We start from the raw sequence: 25,183 nt of genomic DNA on the forward strand, positions 1-25,183 counted from the left end.
AAAAAGTCTTGTGACTTTATTTTTTAGAACTGCAACTATTTTTCATAGAATTGCAAGTTTATATTTTGCAATTCGGAATTTATAACTTTTTTCTCACAATTGACTTTACATCTCGCAATTCTGACTTTTTCTCAAAATTGTGAGATAAAAAAAACTCGCAAATGCAAGTTATAAATCCGAATTGCGAAATATAAACTCGCAATTCTAAGAAAAATAGTTGCAGTTCTAAGAAATAAAGTCACAAGACTTTTTTTCACAATTGCAAGTTTATATCTCCCAATTCTGACTTTTTTCTCACAACTGACTTTATATCTCGCAATTCTGATTTTTTCTCAAAATTGCGCAAACATTTTTCTTGCAAAATTGGGAGATTTAAACTCGCAATTGCGAGAAAAAAAGGTAGAATTGTGAGCTGCCATTTTTTTTTCAGAATTAGACTTTAGAACTATATATAGTTATATATCTAAGTATATATCTCACAATTCTGACTTTTTTTCTTGCAATTATGCACATCCCCCCAGAATTATGATATGTAAACTTGCAATTGTGAGAAAAAAAGTCTAAATTGTGAGATAAAAAGTTGCAATACCTTTTGTATTTTTTTTATTCTGTGGCGGAAACAAGCATCCATATGAAAATGTATCAGTGATGATATGACTTTATCTTGTTTCTTCATGATTTTATAGCCTGAGCAAGTGGGGCTTATTAAGACATTAATAATTATCAAGACATTGTATAACTAGTGGCTTTCCAAGAAAGTCCAAATTGCTACAGGGTACAGACCTGAATGTTTTCTTAAAAAAAAAAAAAAAAAATTTAATAATTAAACCTTATATAAATATACAACTTAAACACATTTTGTCTTTGGTTGGGGTACAGAAATATTAATCAGACAAAATTAAATAATGGTTAAAATAGAGGAGTTACATATCTGTCAATGATATACCCAAGTCTGAATGTCTGGAACAATCACGCTCTCCTCTCATGTCCCACCAGCAGCACTAGTGCATGTTACCAGGAAAGCTCTGTGTTCCGGGTCAGACTGGAGCGGTAGACGTGCATGTGTGGGTTCCACTGGGTTCCTCAGAGTTCCGCTTCAGATCCTGCTGGTCGGTCGGCAGCAGTAAGCACAGCTTCTAAGACTATCCCGATCGGCACTGCCTCGACGGCCGTCCGCACTGGGGGAACCTAAACATAAAAGTTATGTGAAAATGACTAGTAATAGAATCTTATAGTATATAAAATAGCATTTAGCCAAGCCAAGTGTTGTTATTATTAACTATTAAAACTATTAACCTTCTGGGGCTGCTCACGTGGCAGATTTTAAGACTTTTTAATGCCCCGCAGGAACCCTGTACTACGATTGGGACGCAATAAGTCCTGCATTATTTAGGATGGATTGTATGTGACTTTCATTTGAGAATGATCTCAAACTTACTGCTCTGCTCTTCCTCCTCCTCCTCCTCCTCCTGGTCGAGCTCTTTGGCAGGGAGGAGCAGGTGTCTGTGGTAGGGGCTGGTGCTGGTGATTTGGCTTGCCCCCTCTAGGCTGGTGCTCAGCTGCAGTCTCCGCATGTGTCTAACCACTGCTGTCGCATTGAAAGCTTGCTACAAGGACAAGAACAAGCAATAATGTGCCTCTAAAATATGTTTACAATCTTAGAACATTTGTGTGAGATTAATGAGGACAAAACTTCACTAAACATGATTTGTAGCAGCCTATAAAATTCATCATGTCTCATGTAATCAGTGTTTATATCTCAGAAAGATGTCAATAAGACAGCTTGTAAACAATGTCACGTAATATTACATTTACCTCAGGAAAACCATTCAAATGTCCATAGCTCGATAGTTAGCTACAAAAATTAACTCTAGTGGGGAGCATTTTGCTAAATGTATGCAGTATATTACATATTAATCATATTTTTACGTAACCTGTTCTTCAATATTTAAGCCACCACATAATTGTTTATATTTCAAAAAACTAATTGGAATAGAAACATTATTACGTCATTAAAAAGTTATTATTATAACTAGACACACACACATGAAGCTGCTGCTCATAAAGCGTGTGAGTACTGAACTGAGTTCTTTTTGCTTTCTAATTGGGCTTGAATGATCAAATACACACACTTATGTGTCAAAATGCCTGTCTTTGCGAGTATCCTAGTAAACACAGTCTTAAATGAATGTAAACAGTTGAAATGCATGTGTATCAGTATATTGGATCCATGCATTCAGTCTTAAAGTGACAGCAGCCTAATAACAGCAGCCTGCTGTCTGTGTCATTAATGTTAATCAAACAACAAAAGACAAAGAGAAAATCACTCACTGCTCTTGACTGAATCATTTTTGTAACTTTAATAAGAATATATTTATATTTAATTTACGCAGTGAAGACTATGGAATGTTTTTGTATATTTAAGATTTTGGTCATATTGCCCACCCCTAATTCTAACATTATTATTAGAAAAACCGCCTTATGTGCAATTTAAATGTTTGTATACAAACCTGTAATATTATGCACCAACTGATGGGGCTCCATGTATAATTTACAGCATTTTTCCTTTAGAAAAACAGACATGTACTATACCTGATATCGAATCGATATCGAAATGAACTCAATCAAAATGCAAGCTTGTGAATCGAAATCAAATCAAATCATGAAATTGTGTCAATGTCCAGGGCTGGGTTTCCCGATAACGTTGTCTCTTAGCGCGCTACGAAGACTCTAAAGATAGACCTTAACTGAAGATATACCGTTTCTAGGCGTGTTCCCCGAACTATCCCTTACTAGGTTGCTTAAGTGCGACGTTACCAGGTGCTGTCCATGGCGGCGGTGCTGAATTGGTTGATATCGATGACTCGAGAATCGATAATTCACTCTATACAGGGGCTGCTTCACTGCATTATGTGAGAAATAAGTGTTCTTTATAAAAAGGAAAACCATTCAAATGTCCATAGCTCGATAGTTAGCTACAAAAATTAACTCTAGTGGGGAGCATTTTGCTAAATGTATGCAGTATATTACATATTAATCATATTTTTACGTAACCTGTTCTTCAATATTTAAGCCACCACATAATTGTTTATATTTCAAAAAACTAATTGGAATAGAAACATTATTACGTCATTAAAAAGTTATTATTATAACTAGACGCACACACATGAAGCTGCTGCTCATAAAGCGTGTGAGTACTGAACTGAGTTCTTTTTGCTTTCTAATTGGGCTTGAATGATCAAATACACACACTTATGTGTCAAAATGCCTGTCTTTGCGAGTATCCTAGTAAACACAGTCTTAAATGAATGTAAACAGTTGAAATGCATGTGTATCAGTATATTGGATCCATGCATTCAGTCTTAAAGTGACAGCAGCCTAATAACAGCAGCCTGCTGTCTGTGTCATTAATGTTAATCAAACAACAAAAGACAAAGAGAAAATCACTCACTGCTCTTGACTGAATCATTTTTGTAACTTTAATAAGAATATATTTATATTTAATTTACGCAGTGAAGACTATGGAATGTTTTTGTATATTTAAGATTTTGGTCATATTGCCCACCCCTAATTAGGGGCCAAGCCCCGAAGGGGCTGTAGCCCCTATTGTAATTGTACGTTTTCCCTTTTATTATTATTATTCTTCCTCCCGAATGGGAGTCTATGGCAGCCCTATCAACGGAACATGAGAAAATGATGAAATTTGGCACACTTGTAGTGATGGTCATGTCTAGAAATCTGACCAATTTTGGAGTCTCTAGGACCAACTCTATAGCGCCACCACCAGTTCAAAAATTCAACATTCTAAAGGTTATAACTTTTGAACCATTTGCTCTAGAAAAATACAATTTAGTACATCTGATTTGTCTCTTCATGTTGATTCTATTCAAATTCTTACATTAAGTCTCCACCCATTACAGTAGCGGCCATTTTGAAAAGTACAGTAGTCCGTTTTTTTCGCTACTCCTCGTTCAAAATTTGTCCAATTTTGTCCAGACTTTGATCAGGTGATCTTTGGTCTGAGCCGCACAGAAATGACTGAGCAGATTTTTTTTATTCATCTTTGTTCAAAAGTTATGATGTCACGAAGTTAATGAGGTTTACCCAAAATTGCTATAGAGGCTGTATCTCAGCCAAACTTTGAGCGATCAAAACAAAAATTCGTACACTTGATCAAGACCATGATCTGAGGTTCCTTGCCGAATTTGGGAACAGCGCCACCTACAGGTCATGAGATCTGTAAAATGGATATTTTGGCCAATAACTTTTGAACACTTTATTAGAAAATCAAGATCTTGGTGTCTATGGATTCCTTGGGCCATGCCGAATCCGGGGATATTGAATTTGTCAACATCGGATGAAAAGCATGTCCGCCATTTTGAATTTTGTCATAAATTTCAATATCTTTTAAACAATTTGACATATCTTCACAAAAATTAGTATGTATGACCTTTAGTAGGTCCCGAAGGTACCTGAGAAGTTTCAACACAGCGCCACCTACTGTTCCACAGATATAATGTTTTTTGCAAAAATGCTTATAACTTTTGAAAACACTTTCCAAAACGTGTATACTTTATGTCATTTTATTCCCTGGCTAATGCCAATTCCAACGATGTGTCATTTGTCATTTTCCTTAAATGTACCTGTCTGCCATATTGAAATAAATGAAAAACAGTTTTTTCGCTACTCCTCCCACAAATTTTGTCCTATTTTGTCCACAATCAGCTCAGAAGATCTTTGGACCGAGCCGCATAGAAATGACTGAACGGATTTTTGATATTCGCTACCGTTCCCGAGATATTTGTCTCTGAATGTGACCTTCCTTGTGATTGTTATCTTATGCTAGTTAGCTTAGCATGCTAATTGCTTAGCATGCTAACCAGTTGTCATTCTTTTTAATGTGGCTCTTCAGCTATCAAGTTAACCATGAGCTTCATTAGCATTAAGTTAGCTTGGCATGCTAATATGGTTAGCATGCTAAGAAATGCTTTTTTTGTAAATTCTTTCTTACACTAAAAGTTCTCTTCCACAACATGTTGAACGTGTCATAATGTAGCTCAATGTGTAAAGCCAGGTACCTGACGAGCCCTGTACCTAAAGATAGTGGGTTCGAATCTCGGGTGGAGTGGTTTTATGAAATTGTGTGTTTTGATTCCTTTATTGCCTCTAGATTAGAAATAAATGCTTTTTGTTTCATGCTGTGTTCATTTTCATCTAAGCTTCTGTACTTTCTGAGTTCATTCTCGCCCATAATTCTGAACCAGGTGTTTCATGTTTGTTCATTTTCTGCTGTTTTTCTTCTTCCTGCTCTGTATTGCGCTACAGCATGATGAGCTGCAGAATGATCTAAAGTAAAGTTATTAAATATAACATTCAGTGCAGTTTCATAAAAATTCTTCTTTTTGAGTCCATTTTCACATAAACTAGTGAACTTCGGCAGTTGTGCCAACAGTCACCTGCACAGTGGTGCAATGACATGCGCAATGGACACTGGACCTGGAGGTTGTGGGTTCGAATCCCGTGTTGGGTGGTCATTATGCAATTGTGTGTAATGAGTCATTTTGATTCCTTTTTTATCCAAATAAGCATTGTACTAATCTTTATTCCTCTTGAATTAGATACAAGTGTTTTTAGTTCATTCTGTGTTCATTCTCATCTGAACTTCTATTGATTTTCATTTCATTTCCACCTGTCCTTCTGAACCAGCTGTTTTGCATGTACATTCAATTTCTGCTGTTTTTGCTCTACCTGCTCCGTATTGCGCTACTGCCCCTTCTGGGGCTTGGCCCCGAATTGCTGCTTGCAGCTATATTTCTAACATTATTATTAGAAAAACCGCCTTATGTGCAATTTAAATGTTTGTATACAAACCTGTAATATTATGCACCAACTGATGGGGCTCCATGTATAATTTACAGCATTAGTTGAGAATTTTTTTTTCCTTTAGAAAAACAGACATGTACTATACCTGATATCGAATCGATATCGAAATGAACTCAATCAAAATGCAAGCTTGTGAATCGAAATCAAATCAAATCATGAAATTGTGTCAATGTCCAGGGCTGGGTTTCCCGATAACGTTGTCTCTTAGCGCGCTACGAAGACTCTAAAGATAGACCTTAACTGAAGATATACCGTTTCTAGGCGTGTTCCCCGAACTATCCCTTACTAGGTTGCTTAAGTGCGACGTTACCAGGTGCTGTCCATGGCGGCGGTGCTGAATTGGTTGATATCGATGACTCGAGAATCGATAATTCACTCTATACAGGGGCTGCTTCACTGCATTATGTGAGAAATAAGTGTTCTTTATAAAAAGGAAAACCATTCAAATGTCCATAGCTCGATAGTTAGCTACAAAAATTAACTCTAGTGGGGAGCATTTTGCTAAATGTATGCAGTATATTACATATTAATCATATTTTTACGTAACCTGTTCTTCAATATTTAAGCCACCACATAATTGTTTATATTTCAAAAAACTAATTGGAATAGAAACATTATTACGTCATTAAAAAGTTATTATTATAACTAGACGCACACACATGAAGCTGCTGCTCATAAAGCGTGTGAGTACTGAACTGAGTTCTTTTTGCTTTCTAATTGGGCTTGAATGATCAAATACACACACTTATGTGTCAAAATGCCTGTCTTTGCGAGTATCCTAGTAAACACAGTCTTAAATGAATGTAAACAGTTGAAATGCATGTGTATCAGTATATTGGATCCATGCATTCAGTCTTAAAGTGACAGCAGCCTAATAACAGCAGCCTGCTGTCTGTGTCATTAATGTTAATCAAACAACAAAAGACAAAGAGAAAATCACTCACTGCTCTTGACTGAATCATTTTTGTAACTTTAATAAGAATATATTTATATTTAATTTACGCAGTGAAGACTATGGAATGTTTTTGTATATTTAAGATTTTGGTCATATTGCCCACCCCTAATTAGGGGCCAAGCCCCGAAGGGGCTGTAGCCCCTATTGTAATTGTACGTTTTCCCTTTTATTATTATTATTCTTCCTCCCGAATGGGAGTCTATGGCAGCCCTATCAACGGAACATGAGAAAATGATGAAATTTGGCACACTTGTAGTGATGGTCATGTCTAGAAATCTGACCAATTTTGGAGTCTCTAGGACCAACTCTATAGCGCCACCACCAGTTCAAAAATTCAACATTCTAAAGGTTATAACTTTTGAACCATTTGCTCTAGAAAAATACAATTTAGTACATCTGATTTGTCTCTTCATGTTGATTCTATTCAAATTCTTACATTAAGTCTCCACCCATTACAGTAGCGGCCATTTTGAAAAGTACAGTAGTCCGTTTTTTCGCTACTCCTCGTTCAAAATTTGTCCAATTTTGTCCAGACTTTGATCAGGTGATCTTTGGTCTGAGCCGCACAGAAATGACTGAGCAGATTTTTTTTATTCATCTTTGTTCAAAAGTTATGATGTCACGAAGTTAATGAGGTTTACCCAAAATTGCTATAGAGGCTGTATCTCAGCCAAACTTTGAGCGATCAAAACAAAAATTCGTACACTTGATCAAGACCATGATCTGAGGTTCCTTGCCGAATTTGGGAACAGCGCCACCTACAGGTCATGAGATCTGTAAAATGGATATTTTGGCCAATAACTTTTGAACACTTTATTAGAAAATCAAGATCTTGGTGTCTATGGATTCCTTGGGCCATGCCGAATCCGGGGATATTGAATTTGTCAACATCGGATGAAAAGCATGTCCGCCATTTTGAATTTTGTCATAAATTTCAATATCTTTTAAACAATTTGACATATCTTCACAAAAATTAGTATGTATGACCTTTAGTAGGTCCCGAAGGTACCTGAGAAGTTTCAACACAGCGCCACCTACTGTTCCACAGATATAATGTTTTTTGCAAAAATGCTTATAACTTTTGAAAACACTTTCCAAAACGTGTATACTTTATGTCATTTTATTCCCTGGCTAATGCCAATTCCAACGATGTGTCATTTGTCATTTTCCTTAAATGTACCTGTCTGCCATATTGAAATAAATGAAAAACAGTTTTTTCGCTACTCCTCCCACAAATTTTGTCCTATTTTGTCCACAATCAGCTCAGAAGATCTTTGGACCGAGCCGCATAGAAATGACTGAACGGATTTTTGATATTCGCTACCGTTCCCGAGATATTTGTCTCTGAATGTGACCTTCCTTGTGATTGTTATCTTATGCTAGTTAGCTTAGCATGCTAATTGCTTAGCATGCTAACCAGTTGTCATTCTTTTTAATGTGGCTCTTCAGCTATCAAGTTAACCATGAGCTTCATTAGCATTAAGTTAGCTTGGCATGCTAATATGGTTAGCATGCTAAGAAATGCTTTTTTTGTAAATTCTTTCTTACACTAAAAGTTCTCTTCCACAACATGTTGAACGTGTCATAATGTAGCTCAATGTGTAAAGCCAGGTACCTGACGAGCCCTGTACCTAAAGATAGTGGGTTCGAATCTCGGGTGGAGTGGTTTTATGAAATTGTGTGTTTTGATTCCTTTATTGCCTCTAGATTAGAAATAAATGCTTTTTGTTTCATGCTGTGTTCATTTTCATCTAAGCTTCTGTACTTTCTGAGTTCATTCTCGCCCATAATTCTGAACCAGGTGTTTCATGTTTGTTCATTTTCTGCTGTTTTTCTTCTTCCTGCTCTGTATTGCGCTACAGCATGATGAGCTGCAGAATGATCTAAAGTAAAGTTATTAAATATAACATTCAGTGCAGTTTCATAAAAATTCTTCTTTTTGAGTCCATTTTCACATAAACTAGTGAACTTCGGCAGTTGTGCCAACAGTCACCTGCACAGTGGTGCAATGACATGCGCAATGGACACTGGACCTGGAGGTTGTGGGTTCGAATCCCGTGTTGGGTGGTCATTATGCAATTGTGTGTAATGAGTCATTTTGATTCCTTTTTTATCCAAATAAGCATTGTACTAATCTTTATTCCTCTTGAATTAGATACAAGTGTTTTTAGTTCATTCTGTGTTCATTCTCATCTGAACTTCTATTGATTTTCATTTCATTTCCACCTGTCCTTCTGAACCAGCTGTTTTGCATGTACATTCAATTTCTGCTGTTTTTGCTCTACCTGCTCCGTATTGCGCTACTGCCCCTTCTGGGGCTTGGCCCCGAATTGCTGCTTGCAGCTATATTTCTAACATTATTATTAGAAAAACCGCCTTATGTGCAATTTAAATGTTTGTATACAAACCTGTAATATTATGCACCAACTGATGGGGCTCCATGTATAATTTACAGCATTAGTTGAGAATTTTTTTTTCCTTTAGAAAAACAGACATGTACTATACCTGATATCGAATCGATATCGAAATGAACTCAATCAAAATGCAAGCTTGTGAATCGAAATCAAATCAAATCATGAAATTGTGTCAATGTCCAGGGCTGGGTTTCCCGATAACGTTGTCTCTTAGCGCGCTACGAAGACTCTAAAGATAGACCTTAACTGAAGATATACCGTTTCTAGGCGTGTTCCCCGAACTATCCCTTACTAGGTTGCTTAAGTGCGACGTTACCAGGTGCTGTCCATGGCGGCGGTGCTGAATTGGTTGATATCGATGACTCGAGAATCGATAATTCACTCTATACAGGGGCTGCTTCACTGCATTATGTGAGAAATAAGTGTTCTTTATAAAAAAGAAGTACTTCAGAAGTATAAATTGCATTTATCAGGACTCATGGGATGTTATAAAATTAATCCAAATTGCAAACTAAATCTATATTGTAATTGATCTATATTCTGGGGGCGTGGAGCCCCCATCAGCGTGTGTTTTAGGCGACCGTTATTTAGAACCAAGTTTTAATTCTTTGGAGACGCGTCATACATCTGACAGACATATATTTGTTTATAGCGTTTATATCGTTTTTTGTTTTTTATTCAAAATATTCACAAACTTGTTAACTATATCATGAATTTTATGATATATTCCCATTGTAAAATATGTGGAAGTGAATGTGTTTTGTCGCACGATGAGTTTGCATGGCAATTCAGAGCTTTTGGATTTATGAAATCTTCCCCGAAATACATAAAAGTATGTGGCCGGTGAACTGGGAGAAAAATAAACTTTATTGTTTCATACACAATGTGTATCTGATATGAATAAAACACTTTGTCAAATTATAATTAAAAGGGTTATTGTTGCAGCTTCCGTAGACATCAGTGTATGAAATGTGATTTTAACAAACAATAAATGTCTTTTTTATGCAGCAGCCTACTTAATTCAAATGTGTATTTAAATATCTGAAACCTCTGGATCTGGATCAGCGCTAAAGCACATTTGAATTTAGCAGTGAATTTTTGCATTTTATTCTAGACCATAATCCTAATCGAACACTGGGTGTATTACAGCTTCAGAATTATATTCATATAGACTGTCAACAGTGACAAGGTAGACCAACCTTACGAAAGTTACCTACTTACAGAAGGTACACTTAACTAAGAGTGTTTCGGGAAACACATATTAACGTTAAGGTACAGCTTAATGTATAATTTAAGAACGACGTAGAGTTAAGAAGGTTTCGGGAAACCCAGCCCAGGCCTAATATATATTCTATATATAAAATATTCCAGTAAAATAGCCGAGGTTTATAGCAAGTTATTCCTGACGAGCCTAATTTGAAGAACATCACCCAGATCTGTTGGGCTGGAAATGTAAAATGTGAAAAACTGATGATGTGGTGGGATTCTCACCTTCCATTTACTTTTGGCAAAGTTTTTCTTGATCTGAGCACTGACAGACTCATGAATGTTCCTATCAAGAGCTGTGTCTCCAGAAATCCTTCAAAAGTAGAGATGGGGGTGGATTACTAAAGCAATTTTGGTGAAAAGAGGACCGATATAGTCAAAACATGCAGAACGCTTATTTTTAGGTAATCCTACCATGGATGCTGTAAAGCCAGCTCACATGTGTATCTCCGAGATGGATCTTTCTCCATCAAGTGATTGATGAAATCCTTGGCTGGGACGGAATGTGATCGACAATATGTTGTCAAACAATATTCAAGCATCAAGTAAATAAAAATGGCCAGAATAGAGCTCAACAGTAGTTTCAAGAAGTTCCTTCACTTTAGCTTCACTGTCTGCACTTTTATTGGTAGATGCTGCATCATGTCGCATTGCACGAAAACAAACTCAGCTCAACACTGTTGCATCACTACTAAAAACCTACTGTTGAGCTCTATAGGTGCAGGATTTAAACTTTTCTTTCACATCAGAGCATCTCAAGATAATGGCACTGAATTATGATTACAATTACATAGAACTACCTGAGTCAGAGATGTCGTCCCAGTATGGAGAGTCAAACTCATACTCTGCTTTGAGAATCTGCTCAAACAGCTTGGCATCGTTTTCATCGTAAAATGGAGGGTAGCCACATAAGCTGCAAAAGACAAAGCTTTGTAATAAAGCTGACTGAAAATGTGCTTATTATTTGGCTATAAATAAATAAATATTGATTTAGACTTAAATATTAATTTTGTTGAATCATTATACATATCTGACAACAAAATGGCATGGATGAATAAATAAGTAAATGAGGACTAACAAATGATACTAATAATTAAATAAATATATTCGTAAATTTTAAAAAAATCGACCATAAATAAATGAATAAAATAAATATGTTGATTCATTACAAATATCTGATTATAAAATGGAATCAATTAATAAATAAATGAGGACTGACAATAAATAATTAAATAAATTACATAAATAAAATTCAATAAATAATTATAAAATTGACAATAATTAAATGAATAAACACTCAAAAAAAAAAAAAATACATCAAGACATACTTACAGAATATAAGAAATCACTCCTATGGACCAACAGTCTACAGCTTTACTGTATGGTTTTTGTGCCAAGACCTCTGGAGCTGAATGAAAGAGCGAGAGAGAGAGAGAGAGAGATGGAGAGAGAGACGCTTTCAGTGTTCCTTTTGTCTGTTTCGCTCACTTTCCTTTTGAGTTTTGTACAGAACGAGGGCAGCATCAAAAAGGCAGTTTAAAAATGTTAACACTTGACTGTGCAGCATTTCAAATGACTGAGAGCCTCTAAAAACAGACATATTACCTTGCTAAAGATAGTAAGATAAGATTGAAAAGGACAGAAAAAATAGCCCTCATTCATACCAACGTATCCAGGTGTACCACAGGCAGTTGACATCACACTTCCCGAGTCTTCGATCTTAGACAGGCCAAAGTCGCTGATCATGATATTGGAGTCCTCCTCCATACTGTAGTACAACAGGTTCTCTGGCTGCACAGAAAGAGAATGAATTCATCTGCGCTGAACTTAATTTCCCTTGAATCACATTCAATCAAGTCATATCTTGCTACATTTAATGCACAGCCATCGGTTAACTTCTTTTCATAACGCTCCTAATCAGATATGACAAGCGATGAATCGCATATCTTCCATGTTAAATGTGCAATGAAAAGTACTGTTTAAAAGTTTGGGGTCAGTCATTTTTTAAAAGAAATTAATACTTTTATTCAGCAAGGAAGTGAGAGTAAAGACTTTTATAATGTTACAAAACATTCTATTTCAAATACATGCTTTTCTTTTAAGCTTTCTATTCAGGACTTGACATTACCTTTTTTTGTGCACTAGCCACTGTGGCTAGTGGTTTTCTAAAGTTACTATTTTCACAATTTTGACATCTACCATATAGATATTTTTATTATCATCTCATAATTTGCTGCTGTCACTGTGTATGTGACTGTTTATACACAATAAGCAGCGAAAAAGAACTCAGTTTAGTACTGAGAGGCGGCTTTATTTGTGCATAGTTTTGGCTGCAGGAATGAGTAAAATTATATGCGATACGCACAAAGCAAATCATGAAATTCGAGCCCTGTAACACCAACAATATTCATCCAGAGCAAATGAAACAAGTGAGTGAGGGGAGGCGGGTTTGTGTGTAACTCGAGAGATAAGAGAGCAAGAAAGCATAGCTGGGACCGTGTATCTATTCTGCGGAAAATTAGTTTTGGAAGCGTTTCAGATATTTCAGTATCGATATGTATGGAAAAATCTATATTTTTGAAAACTACATTGCAAAAAATGTATCATGGTTTCCACTAAAATATTAAGCAGCACAATTGTTTTCAACACTGATAATAGTAAGAAATGTTTCTTGAGAACCAAATAAGCATATTATAATGATTTCTGAAAGGATCATGTGACACTGAATACTGGAGTAATGTAACATATTAAAGGTGCCCTAGATTCAAAAATTGAATTTATATTGGCATAGTTAAATAACAAGAGTTCAGTACATGGAAATGACATACAGTGAGTCTCAAACACCGTTGTTTCCTCCTTCTTATATAAATCTAATTTGTTTAAAAGACCTCAGAAGAACAGGCGAGGGGACACCTTAGACTTATTTTACATCTTTTAAAAACATGTTCTTTGGCACCTTTAAAATAGAAAACAGTTATTTAACAGTTAGACTCCAAACTTTTGAATGGTAGTGTAAATATTGTCATTTTTTTCTTAACTGGCAAAAGTTTAAGAAATCTATATTAAAAGAGATGGTAACTGAACACAACAATGTGGTGTATTACAGTTTAAAACATTTATTTTGGCATAATGTGTACTGTTTTGGTATACTATTTAGTAAAATTCTGCACTAAATGTGGTAAGAAATACAATACCATTTTGAAGACAGCCTGTCAAGTTTCTGTCAAGTTCTTTAGTATTAGCATTGCCTACTGTTAAAATCTCACTGGTCTGAACTTCTGTTCCACACAGCTGAATATTAAACATTAAATACTTTCTAATTGGCAGTGATTTTGTCCCTTTGTGGCAGCATTTGGCTTCCAGCGAGGACAGAAAAAGTATTGCATGCTGAATAATTTGTCACATTACGCCTGGTTAGAAAGGCAGAGTGTGATTATAAGGAAAGAATATGTAAGCATTACCTTCAGGTCTCTGTGCACAATGCCCATATCATGCAGATACTTCACCGCATCTAAAATCTGACGAATGAGTTTGCTGGCATCTCTCTCTGTGTAGAAGCCCTTTTCAACAATCCTGTCAAAAAGCTCTCCCCCTGATACACTGTGAAGACCCACACAAACAAACTACAATTAGCACCTCCATTATAATGACATAAGCACCCGAGACACTGCGAACTAAACAAATATCAGTATCTTAGTAAAGAATGGCACTATGGTTGGTGTGATCTTGAGTGGGGAGACTGTAAACTCACAGTTGCATGACCAGATACAAATGTGACTGACTTTCGAAGATGTCTTCCAGTGAAACAATATTCTCATGTTTTATTCTGAAAAAACAAAAAAAACAACACAGCAATTAATGGACAGTAAAATGGCTGAAGATCCTAAAATTACCCTAAAAAGATCCTAAAAGTGTGAATGGCAATAGATGTTATTTACACTAAGTGCATAGCAATAAATGCCATTTAGACTAAGTTTAAGCAACTTCTATTTACACTAAGCGAAAATAGCATATTTTCTTAGCAACAGATGCTGCACTGTAAAGAATTATTTTCATGATTTGTTATCACAACATTTTTTCTTTTGTCAAATCAACTTGGATAATTAATGTGGTTCAGATAACATAATATTTAGAGTTTTTGTTGATTAAACCAATCGCCTTCATTCTGTTAACTCAAATTGTTAATTTAAATGAACTGAAAATTTTAAGGCAACCAGGTAACTTACTTTTTTAAGTTAAACCAACAATTCGTTTTATAGTGTATTTACACTATAGTACAAATAGCGACAGCTGCTATTTACACTAAGTTTAAATAGCGACAGATTCTATTTACACTATGTAAAAATAGAAAAATGTCTTTGCAATAGGTGTAAATAGTAGTTAGATGCTATTTATACTTATAAATAGTGGCAGATTCTCTTTGCTCCTCAGTGTTTATGTACATTAAACGGTATGCAATAATAACACACAATGTAAATGATTATATTTATTAAAATTATTAAATGGATGCCGCCTTATTGGGACAATAAAGCCCTTCCTACACCTACGCCTAACCTAACCGATAAACACTTTATTATTACACACACGGTCAACCCTTAATTTCCACTTTTTAAAATATTTTCTTCATTTTTATTGAAAATAAATGCCTTTCCTATCTAATATGTGATGGAAAAAGGGAGTAGAGTGAGTTCGGCAAAAGGCAGATTCGGGTCGCTATACTGTTGATGATCTTTTTGTCTGGCCCGACCAGATGTCAGTGGGTGGAGTTAGTGTAAATAGCCTCTACCAACAAGGTGGGCTATTTGCACTTAAAGGGTTAGTTCACCCAAAAATGAAATTTCTGTAATTAAGTACTCACCTTCATGTCGTTCCAAACCCATAAGATATATTTTTGATGAAATCCAAGAGTTTTTTTTTATCCTCAATAGAAAGCAACGAAATTCCCACATTCAAGGTCAAGAAAAGTAGTAAAAACATCGTTAAAATAGTCAATGTGACTACAGTGGTTCAACCTTAAAGGTGCCCTAGATTCAAAAATTGAATTTACCTCGGCATAGTTAAATAACAAGAGTTCAGTACATGGAAAAGACATACAGTGAGTCTCAAACTCCATTGTTTCCTCCTTCTTATATAAATCTCATTTGTTTAAAAGACCTCCGAAGAACAGGCGAATCTCAACATAACACTGACTGTTACGTAACAGTCGGGATCATTAATATGTACGCCCACAATATTTGCATATGCCAGCCCATGTTCAAGGCATGAGACAAGGGCAGCCAGTATTAACGTCTGGATCTGTGCACAGCTGAATTATCAGACTAGGTAAGCAAGCAAGGACAATAGCAAAAAATGGCAGATGGAGCGATAATAACTGACATGATTCATGATAACATGATATTTTTAGTGATATTTGTAAATCGTCTTTCTAAATGTTTTGTTAGCATGTTGCTAATGTACTGTTAAATGTGGTTAAAGTTACCATCGTTTCTTACTGTATTCACGGAGACAAGAGCCGTCGCTATTTTCATTTTTAAACACTTGCAGTCTGTATAATGCATAAACACAACTTCATTCTTTATAAATCTCTCCAACAGTGTAGCATTAGCTGTTAGCCACGGAGCATAGCCTCAAACTCATTCAGAATCAATGTAAACATCAAAATAAACACTGTACTTACGCGATTAGACATGCTGCATGACGAACACTTTGTAAAGATCCATTTTGAGGGTTATATTAGCTGTGTGAACTTTTTTATGTTGTTTAAGGCAAGCGCGAGCTCTTCGGGCGTGGAGCACGAGAATTAAAGGGCCACACACCCTGAATCGGCTCATTTCTAATTATGCCCCAAAATAGGCAGTTAAAAAAATGAATTAAAAAAAATCTATGGGGTATTTTGAGCTGAAACTTCAAAGACACATTCAGGGGACACCTTAGACTTATATTGCATCTTTTAAAAAAAAGTTCTAGGGCACCTTTAATGTTATGAAGCGACGATAATACTTTTTGTATGCAAAAACAAAACAAAAATATTTTTATTCAACAAATTCATCTCCCCCTATTCTCTTATGCTATTTTCGTTGCAGCACTTCCAGGTTCTACGTCAGAACGCTGACTCAGTATTGGCCGACACTGTTCATGTGAGCAGCATGACGCATACTTGTGATGCTGATGCAGGAGCCGGCCAATAATGAGCAGGTGTTTGGATGTAAACATGGAAACGCTGAACTGCGTCAACTGTGTACGAGTCTGACAGGGTAGAGAAGAAATTGTTGAATAAAGTCATGTTTTTTGTTGTTGTTACTTTGTTTTTGTGCACAAATAGTATTCTCGTCGCTTCATAACATTAAGTTTCAACCACTGTAGTCATGTGGACTATTTTAACGATGTCTTTAATACCTTTCTGGACCTTGAATGATGGTAATTACATTGCTTTCTATGGGGGATAAAAAAAACCTTGGATTTCATCAAAAATATCTTAATATGTGTCCTGAAGATGAACAAAGGTCTTACAGGTGTGGAACGACATGAGGATGAGTAATTAATGACAGAATTTTAATTTTTGGATGAACTTACCCTTTCATGTACATAGACACCCTGATTATTTATTGCTCTAAAGATCTTTTTATGCTCTATTCATGATGGCTTTCCTTCCATCTCCCCTATTTTTATTGCACTTTCGCAGTTTCTTTTATGAAGCTACACCGACCATACTCTAATCAGACATTTATAATATTCTGCTCCATCCTCATTTGACTTCCACTTCCGTTTGATTACAGTTTTTCACACCAATGGTGGAATTCTCTCTCTCTCTCTTTTAATTCTATTCGTATTCCTCCTCTTTGGTCCCTCTCCTTCACAATACTGCTGCCGGGGAACCTCCATACCATCTCAGCCTCTGTGTGTGCTGTTGCCCTGGCAACAGAGACACTAAAAATAGGACTATCTCCAGTACTCTTGACATTTCCGGTGCACACTTCTACAATTTCTAAAGCTATAGCACATTTTTATGGCACATATAGCGTTTACAAGAGCTTTTCTTCTCTCAAAGAGCAATCTGGCTCTTAAGAGGAAAAGGAAGAGACCTTTCAGCATCTTGACTGCCACTTATCCTTAACACTACCTCACAAAGAGTCAAGTTCTCGGCAGCATCCGTCCTATATCTGCAGACAAATCATGACATGGTTTCGCTTGCTCTCAAACAGTGCTATCATCTGTTATTGGCCCCAAATACTATTGTAAAAGTACGCTACAGACTAAAGGTTTCCTCTGTTTGTCTTTCTTCATATGATAAATATATCCCATAGGGCTGGGGAAAAAGCTTTTGATTTCTCGATTTTAATTTATTCTCATTTTGGATTCAAAATGAGAATCAATTAAAAATATTGATTCTTAAAGGGATAGTTCACCCAAAATTCACCCCAAAATTTAAATTGTCATCATTTACTCACCCTCAAGTTGTTTCAAACCTGTATGAATTTGTTTCATCTGCTGAGCACAAAAGAAGATATTTTGAAAAATATGGGTAACCAAACAGTTGATGGACCCCATTGACTTCCATAGTATGGGAAAAAAAAATACTATTGAAATCAGTGGGGCCCATCGACTGTTTGGTTACCGACATTTTTCAAAATATTTTCTTTTGTGTTCAACAGAAGAAACAAATTCATACAGGTTTGAGGATGAGTAATTGATGAGAGAATTCTCATTTTTGAGTGAACTATCCCTTTAAATCCCAAGAATCAATCTTTTAGTCTATGCTGTTTTCAGTTGATGAATGAACAAAACTTTGTAGCATGCCTTCCATCTAATAAATCGCAATTCGCTTTGTGCTTTGTTACTTTTGATATGAAACAACGTCTCAGCTTTAAATTCTGTCAATTTTATTATGAAATTAAAACAATAAATACCATTTTGGCGCTTTTTAATGTTGCGTGACAGATCATGTAACGCGTTCATTTCAAGCGAAGCGCACTTGAACTGATAATCACTTGCGCTTTATTACTGGTTACAGCACATGAATGAACATCAGAAGGTATGTTGAAAGCAACAGTACAACTTACTGAAATCTGTGTAATCGCTCCATGGAAACACATCAATTAAATTGTAAACAATGTCACATCATGTTACATCTACCTCAGAAAAGTCATTAAATGTCCAAAAACTCGTTAGTCAGCTAGAAAAATAAACTTGGAGAGGAGCATTTTGGTAAATATATGCACTATATTCCATATTCGTTGTATTTCTTTACATGTACTTCAATATTTAATGTATGTTTGAATAAATCCATCATGTTTTTATGTCAGCCACCATTTAAATGTTTATATTTAAAAAAAGAAGTAGAAATTGTCAATAAAAATGTATTATTATAACGTTATTATTGTAAAAACTTCCTTATGTGTAATTTAAATGTAAGTATAGCCTACAAATCAGTTAATTGTTACCTTTAATATTATTAATATTATAGTGATGTGTACAATGTGGTATAGTTTACAGCATTAGTTGAGAGATTTTTTTTTTTTTGCCCTGTACTGTACCTGATAGGCCCCAATTAATCGATATTGAATCAAATCGAATCGAATAGCAAGCTTGTGAATCTAATTGAATCATGAAATTTGTGTCAATGCCCAGCCCTCCCTAATGCAGTAGTTCATGAGAGAGTCGGTTCTGACCTGTGTAACACAGCAATCTCATTCTCAATGCTGTTCTCCTTTCCCTCCAATGCTTTCTTAGGGATGCATTTAATGGCCACAAGTCGCTGAGTCTTCTTCTCCTCAGCCAGGAATACCTCAGAGAATGCCCCCCTGGAGAAAAGGAAAGATGGAGTTTGTGCTGTTAGACATTTAACTTTCCCCATTGGACCCTTAAGTTTTTTATACATTGACTTGAGAGTAAAGAGAGTAGATAAACCAATATATCGGCCAGGGCTGCATTTCCCAAAAGTAAATGCACCAGTGGTCTCTACGATCTACTTACGCTTACAATGCTTTTGATAAACACAGTTTAGGCTGATTAAACAACCAATATTTGGCCATTTCAAGATGATCAACTTCAGCCAAGAACCATAATCAAATTCAAGTATTTTAAAAATATATACTTTTAATAATGGTAATTGTAAATATCAATTATATTAATTATACATACACAAATTGTAAATATTTATTGTAAATAAATTTTAAAAAACCTGCAATTATTATATGTGCTAAGTTTGCCACCAATATACGATATATATCTGGGGTTTGACAGAACTCTAGATTTTTTAAAAGTTAGGAATAAAAACAGAAACAAAATGGCATAAAAAATACATTCAAATGTTTGGGTTCGGAAAAATATTTCAAATGTTTTTGAAAGAAGCCTCTTATGCTCACCAAGTATTTGTTTTATAAGCTTGATAACAACAGTAATATTGTGATTTGTGATATATTACAATTTACAATAACTGTTTTCTATTTTATTTTTAATATTTTAAAATGTATTCCTTTGAAGCAAAGCTCAAGTAATGTATTATGAGTAATGATTTCAGCATCATTACTCCAGTTTTCAGTGTCACATGATCCTTTAGAAATCATTCTAATATACTGATTTGCTGCTCAAGAAACATTTCTTATTTTCATCAGTGTTGAAAATAGTTTGTGGAAACCATAAAACATTTTTTTTTAGGATTCTTTAATTAAATATATTGAAAAAGAAATCTTTTGTAACATTATAAATGTCTTTACCGTCACTTTTGATCAATTTAATGCAACCTTGCAGAATAAAAGTATTAATTTCTTTTAAAAAATTAAAGAAAAAATTGACTGATGCTAACTTTTGAATGGTAAGCCTAGTGTAACTGAGCTCTAAAAGTTAAGGCACATATGTTTTCTAAATCATTGATGGAAAAAGCAGAAAAAGGGTGATTTTTACCCTTCAGCGGTAACTAAACCATGGCTGTTATTCAACACAACACAAAAGGGACGTAAACAGCACTGACACCTTTTTCCGGAGTATTTTTTTTTTTTTTTTCCGTTGTGTGTTGTTTGTGCAACAGAAATATTGTGAACAGCTGATATTTTATCAGGTCAGACTTGTCAGGTGGGGAAAGATGAAACAGTGAGCTGTAAGTCTGCACTCTCCAGAGGGACGCAGGTTGTGCCAGAAAAGACAAACAGCACAATCTGTTTAATCATCCAAGGAATGTTTCCATGTGTTTAGGCATCTGGGTATGTTTTTGTCCTATTTCAAGAATCCTTTTAGGTTTTTACTCTTAGATGCAGACAAAACACATTAAGTCTCATTCTCATCCTTAAACACAAAGCCTATGTGTTAAAACAAGCACTGTCATGTATAATCTAGCTGTCCCAAACACACACTCCCTAAACTGCCTTCTTAATCACAGAGGGAGCAATTAAACACAATTTGCCACTAAGGAAAAGAGAAATAAACAAGTCAGAGAATAAATGACAACAGAGGAAACTTACACTTCCTCACGTCCAATGCTAAATTTCATATAGCTGTTAAATGCTAATTATGATTTCAAACATTTGATTAATATTTTTAGATATGTCTCAAACAATTCAAAAATGACATATTCTAAATATGAATACAAGTAAGTACATGGAAGTTTTGCAGCACAGTGCCATATTATGCCCTTTTTCAAAGTCTTGATTTTGTTTTTGGAGTCTACCAGAATAGGTTTCCATGCATGTTTTTGTTACACTCTGTTCAGTTCCTGTCTCCCAGTTCCTCTTTCTGGAAAGGACAGTGTTCTCTGATTGGTCAGCGGGGCCAGTGTGTTGTGATTGTTCAACTGTTTTGAGCGTGTTCTGGAAAAGTCATGCCCCTTAACAAAACAGTGAGTTTCAACACTACTAACACAACTTAACCAGGTTTCGTCCCTTTTTTTTTTGTGTATGCCTTGGGCGGGATTTATTTAAATGGATGACACGTTCTTGAAAGAAAACTTAAGACTACAATCAAAGAGTTTCAGGGAGTTCAGAAACAGTGCTTACTGATATAATGAATAACTCCCTTTGGAGTGACTTTGAGCTCTGTAACTTTGCAGACATTTTTCATGCTCAAACAGCAATATTACACACTGAAGAAAGCTGAACATGTAAAAAAAGCATAGGTCCTCTTTAAAAGTATAAGAATTAACTAAAACTAGAATAGCAAAGAAACCACCTAGATCACCCTAGCAACTGCATAACGATGCCCTGGCAACCATGGTTTTACACGTCAATGTTTACATTACATTACATAAAATGTTTAAGAGAGACTCGTGCTGAGAGACTCGACTTGAAAGAATTATTATTAGCCACAAATATTACCAAATATTCATTTAAAACTCTTTCAAAATATGTGTAAAATATATTTTTTTTAAAAAAGGACAACAAATTGACACGCATTTTGGGAATGAAAGTAAAATTTGTCTGAATGAGTGGTCCCGGTTATTATGCATCATGTGTGCAATTTTCTGATTTTACAGTAGGCTACGGTTGCCAAAATACAGGGGGTGGGTCAACTTACCCACTGGCTCATCTTACCCCACTCTCAATTATTTAAAAAATATTTTTCATGTGTGCCTGTCTTATTGCATGACCCTGTAAGAGAATGATTTCAATTAAAAGGACCTTATGATATGTTGTTGTTGAGATAATAAAAATAAAATGGAAGACTCCAATGACCTGGAAGCCGCACTAGTGAGTCATGGTCACAGCAGGGTTGTTTATTGAGAGAGAGCAGCTCATACAGCGCTGCAGCTGTCAACAAACTTTCTACTGGACTCGTATCACAGAGTTATCAAAGTGCCTTAAGTGGAAAGGGAGAGGGGGGGGGGGCACAAAAAGGAGGTCGGGAAGAAAGAAAAAAGAAAAGAAAGAGAGAGCGTGCAAGAGGAAATGAAGAGAGCGAGAACTGTGCTGTTGCCGTGAGACATGGTGTAATTAAGGCCTCCCATGGCTTCCTGTGGGTAAAGGAGGAGGAAGATGGGAGAGAGAATGGAGATTAGGGAAATGATACAAGACAGCCAGTGTGGGTGTTTGGGTCTGTAAATAAGAAAATTGTTTCGCAGAGACATGTAGCTAATGCAATGCCTTACATATGTTACAAGGCCATTAATTTCCCAACAGCAGCTCTGTGCCCTAAAATAGATTTAAAAAATGCTCATGGTCTAAAGTGTTTCTTTAATGAAAACATTGACACTGAAAGGAAAACATTCATATTGATAAGGGTTTTAATGTTTACATTACACTGTTTACACTACATACAATGTTTAAATATGGTAAAACAATGCTGAGGGATTCTAACTGGCAATTAGATTAGCCAAAGATAATACATTCAAAAATGTGTGAAACATGTATAATGAAGAACATTAAAAAAAAAAAAAAAATTAAATGCAAGGGCATTTTCTGAATGTGTGGGCCCAGTCATTATGCATCATGCATACAATTTTTTGAAATCATAAGAAAAACAGTATTTAAATTCAAAATATTTTTGTTGATGCATTATTGTTATGTCCTATATCAATTTAAATGTTATACCTCTGCACCCCAAGTCCATCTTGGGGTTGTAACATTTATGGGGGCTCGTCCGGGATCTAAAATACCCATCCCGAGACATTGGGAAAAAATAGCCTATGTAGTTTGTGCTGGTGGCGGCCTTGTTTTCAGCAGTGTTGCAGTGTAATGCATGGTATCGTACTGTCTTTGGTTAACATTAATAAACATTGCCTTGTTTGATTTACAGTCATTTATTGATCACTCATCAAAAGAACAATACGATAACTTGCATTTATTGCTTTAATAACTATAGAATATAAGTCATTTAACTAATTTAATTAACAAGAACTTAAGATTCTCTTTCTGAAGTCAACAATAATTTGTTAACTGGACCACAATACATATGCTTTTAGATTAGTTTAAGTGTGTCTGAATACATTCTTGCAGAATGTCTAGATGAGTTATTCTAGTAATATTGACACTGCATTTCATTTGCAATGTACCTAACCAGGGGTGCGTTTCCCATGTAATAACATAACTCAGCATTGTCAGCATTGGTTGCAGGCAATGATTATAAAAGTCAGGATCTAGGTGCAGCAACTCAAAATAAAAAGATACTCAGGTGACTGGAACTTGGAAAACATGAACAGAACAATGTAACAATATCTAACAGATATTGAAAACTTAAATACACAGACCAAACCAATCAATGCAATGAATACCAGGTGTGAACACTAATCAGACAATGAGTAACCAAGGAGACTAACCAGAAGTGGGAACAAGGAACAAAGAAAACAGAAAACAGATCAAAACCAATTCAGGGTAAAATTCAAACACAGAAAAAACAAGACATAAGCCTAACCCTGACAACAATGCATCGTTGAAGAAATCAACTAGCCACAACTGTTTCCCGAAACTGTATTGTCGCAAATATGTCGTTTTGCTATAAATTATGGACATGGCATCTGAGGACTAATTCTCATTTTTCTCAGTTATTTTGCTTTATTTCCAGATTCAATCTCAGGCTGCATCCGAACTCTCTCGAGTAGGTACTTATTTTGAATAAGTAATTACTTCAAGACCTCTAAAAAAAGTATGCACACTCTTCAAAAAAATGGCTTTAAATCTCTTGACAAACTAAAATACATAACATGACATTTGTATATATTTGAAATACCATATTGTACTGAATGTCAGCTAGGTTATTTTGCTCAAGATAAAGATTTATTAAGTCAACATACAAACAAGAAACTATGCTTCTAACCACAAGTCGAGAGCTGTTCCAACCACACAATTTTGAGATATTGTTTGCAAATGTTCCTTTCGGGAAACACAGACTCGTTGAACTATGCTGATAACAATGGAACTTGTGACCAAAGTTGGCTTGCAATGCTTTTGGGAAATGCACCCCTGTGATATAATCTGAAAAGCAATAATCCAGTCATTCAAAGATTTAGTGCCGGAACACCAAACGTCTCTCATTATTATCCTAACCCCAGAAACAACTCAATTTTTTTTTTTTTTTTTTTTTTTTGTCTATTACGCTTTCATCTTACATAATAAATTCCCAATTTAAAGGATTAGTCCACTTTTAAATACACTTTTCCTGATAAATTTACTCACCCCCATGTCATCCAAGATGTTCATGTCTTTCTCTCTTCAGACGAAAAGAAATGAAGGAACATTCCAGGATTATTCTCCTTACAGTGGATTTCAGTGGCTACCAACAGGTTGAAGGTCAAAATTACAGTTTCAGTGCAGCTTCAAGGGCTTTAAACGATACCAGATGAGTAATAAGGGTCTTATCTAGCGAATCGATCGGTCATTTTCGAAAAAAATACAACCGTTTATGCTTTATAAACAAAATATCGCCTTGAACGTACTTTCCGCTTTCGCATTCTTCATAACGCTTACACTGAATGTCCTACGCCTTCCCTATTCAAGTTACGGAAAAAAAACGAAACTGGCGCCGCGTTCGTTCCGTAAGTAGAATAGGGAATTGCGTAGAACATTCAGCGTAAGCGTTATGAAGAATGCGGAAGCGGAAAGTACGTTCAAGGCGATATTTTGTTTATAAAGCATAAACGGTTGTATTTTTTTCGAAAATGACCGATCGATTCGCTAGATAAGACCCTTATTACTCATCTGGTATCGTTTAAAGGTGCCCTCGAAAGAAAAATTGAATTTAT

General features: G+C 35.5%; 1 protein-coding gene across 2 annotated transcripts in view; it reads right to left on the bottom strand.

Annotated features, from left to right (window-relative positions):
- Positions 1 to 383: 383 nt before the first annotated feature.
- camk1a (calcium/calmodulin-dependent protein kinase Ia) overlaps positions 384 to 25,183 on the bottom strand; it is a 35,210-nt gene continuing 10,410 nt past the window's right edge. For both annotated transcript variants that reach the window (XM_048198922.1, XM_048198923.1), the window contains exons 3-12: positions 19,188 to 19,319; positions 14,270 to 14,344; positions 13,980 to 14,118; positions 12,183 to 12,309; positions 11,851 to 11,926; positions 11,319 to 11,431; positions 10,933 to 11,011; positions 10,744 to 10,831; positions 1,439 to 1,607; positions 384 to 1,188 (exon numbers count right to left, since the gene is read on the bottom strand). In XM_048198922.1, the coding sequence (XP_048054879.1) occupies positions 1,097 to 1,188; positions 1,439 to 1,607; positions 10,744 to 10,831; positions 10,933 to 11,011; positions 11,319 to 11,431; positions 11,851 to 11,926; positions 12,183 to 12,309; positions 13,980 to 14,118; positions 14,270 to 14,344; positions 19,188 to 19,319 (1,090 nt within the window). In that variant the 3' untranslated portion in view covers positions 384 to 1,096. The remainder of the gene's footprint in view (positions 1,189 to 1,438; positions 1,608 to 10,743; positions 10,832 to 10,932; positions 11,012 to 11,318; positions 11,432 to 11,850; positions 11,927 to 12,182; positions 12,310 to 13,979; positions 14,119 to 14,269; positions 14,345 to 19,187; positions 19,320 to 25,183) is intronic.

This window comes from Megalobrama amblycephala, linkage group LG8 (assembly GCF_018812025.1).
Source record: "Megalobrama amblycephala isolate DHTTF-2021 linkage group LG8, ASM1881202v1, whole genome shotgun sequence".
Taxonomy (NCBI): Eukaryota; Metazoa; Chordata; class Actinopteri; order Cypriniformes; family Xenocyprididae; genus Megalobrama; species Megalobrama amblycephala.